This window comes from Colobus angolensis, unplaced genomic scaffold (genome assembly GCF_000951035.1).
Source record: "Colobus angolensis palliatus isolate OR3802 unplaced genomic scaffold, Cang.pa_1.0 Scaffold60, whole genome shotgun sequence".
In the NCBI taxonomy this organism is placed as follows: domain Eukaryota; kingdom Metazoa; phylum Chordata; class Mammalia; order Primates; family Cercopithecidae; genus Colobus; species Colobus angolensis.
Genome location: NW_012119599.1, coordinates 4,399,001 through 4,407,249, shown reverse-complemented (window position 1 = coordinate 4,407,249; position 8,249 = coordinate 4,399,001). Strand labels below are relative to the sequence as shown.

The 8,249-nt window shown below is 51.7% G+C and overlaps 1 protein-coding gene across 1 annotated transcript in view; it reads right to left on the bottom strand.

Annotated features, from left to right (window-relative positions):
- Positions 1-2,702: 2,702 nt before the first annotated feature.
- The window catches only part of CD177 (CD177 molecule), a 9,503-nt gene continuing 3,956 nt past the window's right edge, over positions 2,703-8,249 (bottom strand). Inside the window, exons 6-9 of the mRNA XM_011963130.1 lie at positions 5,329-5,469; positions 4,412-4,597; positions 4,162-4,296; positions 2,703-3,774 (exon numbers count right to left, since the gene is read on the bottom strand). Coding sequence (XP_011818520.1) covers positions 3,494-3,774; positions 4,162-4,296; positions 4,412-4,597; positions 5,329-5,469 — 743 coding nt within the window. The 3' untranslated portion in view covers positions 2,703-3,493. The remainder of the gene's footprint in view (positions 3,775-4,161; positions 4,297-4,411; positions 4,598-5,328; positions 5,470-8,249) is intronic.

Below are 8,249 nucleotides of genomic sequence, written 5' to 3'. Positions count from 1 at the left end.
AAATTTATCAAGGACTCCTGGTGGGACTCGAGGTAGAAAAGAAAGAGCCCCTCACCCCCCTTTCCCCCATTCCTCCTCTTTAAAGGCAGGAATGAGCGGAGGAGCTCCCCCTGTAGTCTGTCTTAGGGCATTCTCTCTTAAAGTGGCCTAACTTTCCACAGTTGTAACATCTGTCTTGCCCTCCTTTTCTCCCTATTCCGGAACTTCCCTGTCTGTTCTTTTTCTTCTCTCTTATGTTTAAACCCTTTACAACACTTGCTATGACTGTTTTCCCTTCAATCTCGATTCTGTCTTCTGCCGTTTTACATCCCCAGCTGCCAGGGTGTCGGCTGAAATTTTGCTCTGGGACTGTTTGCCCTGGTAAATTTTGCCAAAATATTTTTGCCTGCTTTTCTTCGTCTCTCCTGACATATACTTGCTGTGCTTCCTCTAGAAGCTCTTTGATTGACCGATTTTTCCCTCTTCATTTTTTTGTAACTTCTTTGCTATATTAGGCTATTTGTGACAAAATGCAATTTTAGCATCCATTGTCCTAGGGGGCCATCTAGATCGAAATTAGCATACTTTTTCATTTGCTCTCTTAATCTGTTTAGAAATTGCATGGGTCTTTCGTCTTTCTCTTGTTGTACATCAAAGGCCTTAATGAGATTTTGAGGTCAGGGTGCTGATTCTTTAATCCCTTTAACAATTAATTCTTGTAAATTTGTATATGGTCTTGGGTTTCATTATTATTATCCCACTGTGGGTCTTGAGCGGGAGATTTAGTATTTGCTGCTGGATTATCCTGGCCAGCAGGGTGATCACGTTCCCAGGCTGCCATAGTGGCTCCGTGGATTATGTTTCGCGTCTCTTTTGGGAAGAGAATACCTAGGATCGACATTAACTCCGTCCAGGTATACAACTGGGGACCTAAAAACTGGTCGATCTGTTCTGCCACGCCTTTTGGATCACTTAGCAGGGGCTTGAGCTCCCTCTTCAGGCCTCGAACCTCAGAGGCAGTTAAGGGAGCATTTATAAAGCCAATTGTGCCCCCTCCTTGTGGAACTTTGTTTTACAGGGAAGAGCTGGGAATTCGGTTCTTTAGGAATGCAAGGAAAAGGAAGATTCTGAATGTCCCTTTTACATTGTTCTATCTCTTTTTGGAGCCTTCTTTTTGAGGAAGGACATTTAAATGGACAACGGGGATGATTAAGCCCCTGAGGCAATAATTACTCGGGACCAGATGCCTCCGAGTTCAGAGTGCTCCCTCGAGGGTGAGTGGGAGGCGTGAGTTCCGCCCGAGGAGGGGGAGGTGGGACTTCCGCCTGAGTAGGAGGGGATGCTGGACTTCCTCCCGGGGAGTAGGGGGAGGCGGGACTTCCGCCTGAGGAGGCGGAGGAGGAGGAGGCAGCGCAGCTGGCTGCCGCGGAGCGTTGGGTTTCAGAAACATGACATGGGACGATAATTTAAAGGATCCCCCTGACTGCCCTCAGGCCTTTTGTTTCTGTCTGTTACCTTCTTTATGTCATTTAAGAGGTAAAGAAAGGCAGACCCTTGCTGCTAGCATAGGGGATAATCCATTTTTTTCTGGGGACACGGGGTTTTGGTTGTTAACTTACATTAACAATCCCCAGGACCTCAGCAGCTGTGTTGGAAGCCATCTCCTCCCCATCTTCCTCTCATTGTGGGTGAAGAACTGGTGCCCAGCATAATGGGAGGAGGGCATCATTGTCATCATCACACACACTTACTGTGACAGAGGAAAGGACTGGAATTGTGTGTCATCTGCATGGAGGACTCTGATTTTTTTTTCCCCCTTGAGACAGGATCTCACTCTGTCACCCAGGCTGGAGTAAAGTGGCACAGTCTTGGCTCACTGCACCCTTGACCTCCTGGACTCAGATGATCCTCCTCCCTCAGCCTTCTGAGTAGCTGGGACCACAGACGTGCACCACCACAACAGGCAAATTTTTTGTATTTTTTGTAGAGAAGTGGTTTCACTATGTTGCCCAGGCTGGTTTCAAACTCCTGGGCTCAAGTGATCCTCCCACCTCAGCTTCCCAAAGTGCTGACATTACAGGCGCAAGCCACCGCGCCCGGCTTGGACTCTGAGTTACATCTGGACAAAGGGAAAAGGTGGATGCCATAGAGGCAAGGGAGTGAATGGTACTAGACATGTTCTGTTTCCTTCTCCAGCTTCACTCTCTTCTCTTCTTCCCTCCCCTCTTCTCTGTTCTCTACTGTGAATGGTAGATCTATGGGGGCTGGATCAGTGGAGCCTCCTGCTTCCAGCCTCTAGGGGGTTCAGTCAATGGGGAACCTCAACTGCAGACCAGAATGAGGACATCAGTTTGGAATTTTAGTTCCCCACCTCCCTCCCCAGTATCATTGTGGGCTGGATGCATTTTTCAGCCTGAGATGGGAGCTCCTGTTAGGCAACCCTCTCTGAATCTCTCTCTCTTTCTGTCTCTGGCTCTCTCTCTAGCTCTATTTCTGTCTGTGTATGTCTCTCTCTCTCTCTCCTCTGCAGATTCCAGCAGTGGCTCCTCTCCTCACCCTTATTGGGCAATGGTGGTAAGAAAGACCCAACGGTAACAGTTCTGGGAAAATGCTAACCCATTTTCTTCTGGAGTTCTCTCAAGCCCTTATGTCAATTATCCCATGATAGGCAGATGCTACATAGCAACGTTTGGGTCAATGATGAATTGCATATAGAACGGTGATCTCCTGAGATGACAATATTGTATTTATGCTGTACCTTTTCTATGTTTAGATGTGTATAGATACACAAATACTTGTCGTAGTGTTACAATTGCCTGCAGTATTCACACCATAACATGCACTGCAGGCTTGTAGCCTAGGGCAGTCAACTCTACCATCCATCCTGGGTGTGTGTTGGGCTGTACCATCTGGGTTTTTGTAAGTGCTCTCTACAATGTTCCTATGGCGATTATCACCTAATGACACATTTCTCAAGACATATCCCTGTCATTAAGCAATGCATGACTATACTAACCTCTCCTGCAGTTGCTCAGATGGGATGAGCCACCTGTTTGTGCGAGGACCCTGGCTGCTAGGCTGGAAGCCTCATACGTCTCAGTGCATCTTCCCCTCCAGGTAATGGTGATGCCCCAATACTTTTGGCTGGAGCACCCTGAAGTCTCTGCTACCATCCAAGCTGGTTTGGAGACGTGAACCAGACCAATAAAGGGCGGGCTTTGGATGATCATTTTTTCATTAGGTTCCTCTCCTCCCCCACACTAGATCCCTGGGTGTCCTGCTGTCCCCTCATATGGAGAAACCCCAGCACTGGGAGAAAGGACAAGGTCTTTATTATTCAGATACATGCAGCCACTCCTCCAACGTCCCCTCTCCCATAGGGCAAGTGCAGCTGCTCCAGGCTCTCCCGAGTGTCGCTATTAGGTGAGTAGACATGAATGATTGTGTGTGGGGAAGATAATTCATGGGCAGGATGGGAAAAGAATTTGGTGTCCAAGACCATTAGGTTACGAGGTCAGAGGGACGGTTGAGTGTGGTGGTCAGCAGGGGTGAAGAATCGTGGGGGAAATGGAGTTAGCAGGCAGGGCAAAGAGCCCCCCCACCACAGTACCAGGGCCAGTGCCAGACCCACCCCCCAAGTGAGAGACTCCAGGCCCCCAGCCCCACCTCTCTCAGGAGGCTCCTCTTCGCCCTTCTCACGCACAGAGAAGATCCCGATTTGTCTGGTGTGGTTCAACAAGGAGCTGGAAGGTTGGGCCACACAGCCCTGAATGCCCATTGTGGTGGTTACCCCACCTAGAGGGAGAAGACCAAGTCAGAAAGGACACAAAGTACAGCCCAGCCAAATTCGTGAACCCAGGAGTCCAGGGCCCCAGTCCCTTCTCCCTCAGACCCAGGAGTCCAGGCCCCCAGTCCTCCCTCCTCAGATCAAGGAGCCTAGACCCCTAGGCCATCCTCCCTTAGACCTAGGAGTACAGGACCCCAGCCCCTCAGATCCAAGAGCCCAGAGTCCCAGCTCCTCAGACCCAGGAGCCCAGGCCCCCACCCCATCGTCTCTCAGACCAGGAGTCCAGGCCCAGCCCCTCCTCCCTGAAACCCGAGAGCCCAGAGCCCCAGCTTCCTCCTCCCTCAGTCCCAGGATACCAGCACCTTCCTCCTTGGGGCCCTGCTTGCAGCACTCACCTCCTGAGAGACTAATGTACCCATCATAACAATGAGTGGTGCCCCTGGGGCAGGTCTTTACTGGGGAGTCACTTGAGCAGGTTCCAAAGGGCTGCGCACAGGTAAGACACTGCTGGTCTCCTGGCTCAGGGGCACCTGGGGAGCAGAGGGAGGGTGGGAGTATGTGACTTGTGCTCAGAGCAGCCGCCCACCTTGGACCAGAGTGTCTGTGTGTCTGGGCCTCATTTCTCCATGGCCCTGGATCCCATACCTTGAGGAGGGAGGGAGTTCAGCAGGACGCTGCTGCTGCTGGCACCATTGCACAGGTCTGAGGAGCAGAAGTGGGCATAGGAGGCCACGAGCACCCCAGGAGGGGCTGAGTGGATGGAGGTCTTCTGGGAATTTTGAACCCCAACAGCGCTGCAGCCTTTGCTCCACACCAGGGTCGATGTGACTCCTAAGGGTGAGAGGGAAAGCTGGGCTGGGGGACTGGACAGCTCCCAGGTCAATAGGGGCTCCAGAACTGGACTCCCTGCCCTCGATACCCCTCAGGCAGAGGGTGAATACCCTGATCACAACTGCATGGGTCATGTTTAGCATGGGGCAAAGACAGAGGCCAGGGCCTGGGTCCTCCCCGAAGCTCTGCCTCCTCCCAGTTGTCAATCAAACGTCACCTTCTCCATGAGTCTCCCCTGAACACTCAGCTTCATATTGTAGCCTTCACCTCACTTTTCCTATCTCCTTTTCCTTGCCAGATTTCTCTCCAGAGCTGGGATCTCCATCCCTATACTTTGCTGCTTTTTGTTTGTTTCCTGTTTCTCAAGGTATATAAAACTGCAGGAATACAGATGGGACTGGATCTGCAGTGCCTAAGACAAATGCTGGATAAACATTTCCAGACTGTATGAAGCCACTGAGATTCCTCAGTGTTGGCACGGTTCTCCGCCCTAGGCAGAGATTACCGCATACATCGTCACCCCTACCCAGAAAGGCAGACACCGTCATTCCCACTGCTTCACCCCCAGTTGTCCTAAGGGGAACCCAAGATCCATAGAGAAGAATAGTTGAATTGAAAATTGCAGATGTGGAGGAAACTGAGCAGGAAATTCAGGGGAAAGAATCCAGTGGGGTGGAGGGAGCTACCAGGGACCTGGGACAAGTGTTTGTCTTCTACCTCAGTCCACGCACCTACATCTATGAGCAGCAGCGTCTCCTGACACACCTGGCCCGCCTCGCACATCACGGTATTAGATATGGTCCATCCAATGGGTACTTGAGTCAAGTTTTCCTGCTTCTGCAAAGAGTTCCCTCGATGACAGGTCAGAAAATCTGGGGAGAGGAAACCCAGGGTCTGTGTAAGCCAGGAACCAACCATGTCTGTCCCTCCAGGTCCTCAGCTATGGAAGGTGATCTTGCTCTTGAGTCACACTCCAGGTGACCAGGCCACAGAGTCCCTCAACTACGGATTCAGAAAGGACTTGGGAGTCCAAACCCCACCCTCATTGTTCCCCCTGTTTCTACTTGAACATCCACAGGGACATCCTCTCACAGCCCTGTGGGAATGGTCGTTCCTTGCTTCGGCTGTGAGAGCAATGGAAGCTCTTCCTTATCCTCTGCCCATCTCTGCTTCCCCATCTGAACTTTAAGGTCCTCATTTCAATAATAAGGAAGACAGCCTGAGACCTTTCTCATACCTTTCAGTTGCAAAGCCCTATGTTCCAAACAAACGATGCGGAGGGCCAGGGTGGGCTGAGCACTGCCTCTGCACCTGGCTGACATCATTGCTTCCCACAGATCCACCTAGCTAAGGTCCCAGGGAGCTCAGCTTATCTGAGATGCCTCATTTCCCCCACAGTACCCCAACAGTAGGTGGGGCGATCACAATCAGCACCCTCATTTGCAACAAGGGAAACAGGCAGGATTGCTCAGTAGCCGCCCATGCCACACAGCTTGTGAGCAGCAGAGGTAGGCTGGGAACCCAGGGACTCTGGACCCTCAGGGTCGGGGTTGAGGGCAGGAGGGAGACAGGTACTGATGACCATCCTCGGCTGCCTTGGCCCCGAGGCCCTCAAGGCTCTAGTGTGAAACCACAGCCCCCGGCCTTCCCTCATGGCCATCACAGAGCAGGGGGCATCTGTCCCATGATGCAGGGACTCTTAGACTGAGTTCCCAGCTTCCACCAACACATGCGACCTGCAGAACAGATGTCACCCCAGAGGGCTGCTCCTTTGCATGCTTCACAGATGATGTCACCCCAGAGGGCTGCTCCTTTGCATGCTTCACAGATGACAAAATGAAAATCATGGCTCCTGCTCTCTTCTCCCACCCTTCTCTCCCCACTCCCATCTCCCCTACTTATACCTGTGGTGGCTCATCTCTGCCGGCCTAGCTGAAAAGGTTGGTGTTGTCCTTGACCACTCCCTTTCTCTCCCACGTTGTGTTCCTCAAGAAATTCTACTGGCTTGAGCTGCAGAAAATCTTCAAAACCCAACCCCACGTCACCACCTCTGCTGCTTCCACCCAGGCCAAACCCCCTTGGCTCCCACCTGACTCCCGGGGCTCTCCCTGTGCCTGCCTGCCACTCTTCCCCTTGCTGCATTCTCCGCGCACCAGGCAGAGGGAGGCTGGGTAAACCTAAGTCAGTTCATGTCACTCCTCTGCTCCGAAGACTCCAGGAGTTCCCCATTCTGGAGAATAAAATTCGAAGCCCTTCCAATGGCCCGGGAGGCCTGATAAGATGCAGCCACCTCCCCGCTCCATGCAGGTGTCCTACTCCGCTCCCTCCATCACTCTGCTCTGCACAGGTGCTTCTGGCAGGCACTCACCCACCTCAAGGCCTTTGCATCTGCTTCCGCCCCCTGTCTGCAACCATCCCCTCCTCTTCCCCAAATCCAGGGAAAGAGGTTCCATGAGATATGGAGACTTTTGATCCTCACGTGAAGCTGAGGCTGGAAAGCTGTTTCAGCGGCAGAGCAGGGCCTGCGACCCACGTGTCCCTGATTCAGACACGGGCTCTTCCCTGCTCTCTCACTGGAACCGCTGCCCAGCTCCTCTAGGGGCAGCCAGGGCCTTATCTGCCCAGGGCTTGGTTCTTCACAAGGGGCTGCTGCCATGGCCCCTTTTAGTAACCTGTGTCCTTGCACCCAGCCCTCCCACTGCTGTGGCTTCTTATAAGCGGTTCTATCATCCTGGAGCCTCTTCTCTCCCGCACTTGGTCCCCAACATCTTGTTGTTCCCCCAGTTCCTGATGCCTGGTCTTGTGATGCTCACTGTCTGCTAAGCTGCTGAACTGCGCTTCACCAGGGAAGGCAAAACAGCCTCCAAGATCTGGCTCCAGTGTTGAAAGTAGAATATGAATCTCTATTAACAGCACCGATTTGTATGTAATAGCTGTGTTTTATGTGGTGTGTGTGTGTGTTTGTGTAGTGTGTGCGCGTGGGGTGTGAGGGTGCATGCGTGATGTCTGCAGATGTGTGTGCTGTGTGTGAGTGGGTAGTATACATGTATGGGGTGTGTGGTGTGTTCATGGTATGTGTGATGCATGCATGTATAGACATACAATGTGTGATGTATTTGGTATGTGTTTGTTTTGTGTGCTTGGTGTGGTGTGTGTTCTGTGTATGTGTTTTGTTTGCATGTGGTGTGTGTGACATACCAGGTGTGTTGTGTGTATTGTGTGTTGTGGTATGTGTTGCATGTCCAATGAGGGAGTGTGTGTGGTGCCTGACATGCAGTGTGTGTGCCACATACACACTACATATACACATAGTAATTGTGCAATTGTGATGCATTTGTGTGTGTTGTGCATATTGTACGCTCTGTGTGTGATTTGTGTTTCATACGTGGTATGTCAGGGGTATGGGGGAGTGTGTGTGTGGTGTGTATGTGGCATGGTGTGATGCATTGGTATCTCCTGTGCTTATTGTGGGCTGTGTGTGGCATATGTTGCATCTGATTTGTTTCTGAAATACCTTCTGGATTATCAGTGTCACCTGGTTCCAGAGACCAGGGCCAGACTGTTAACACCAGCATCAGTCAAAAGGAAAGATAAATGCCTCAGACCCTGCCCTTCCCTGCTCCACAATCTTCCATGGCTCCCCTGCCTTCAG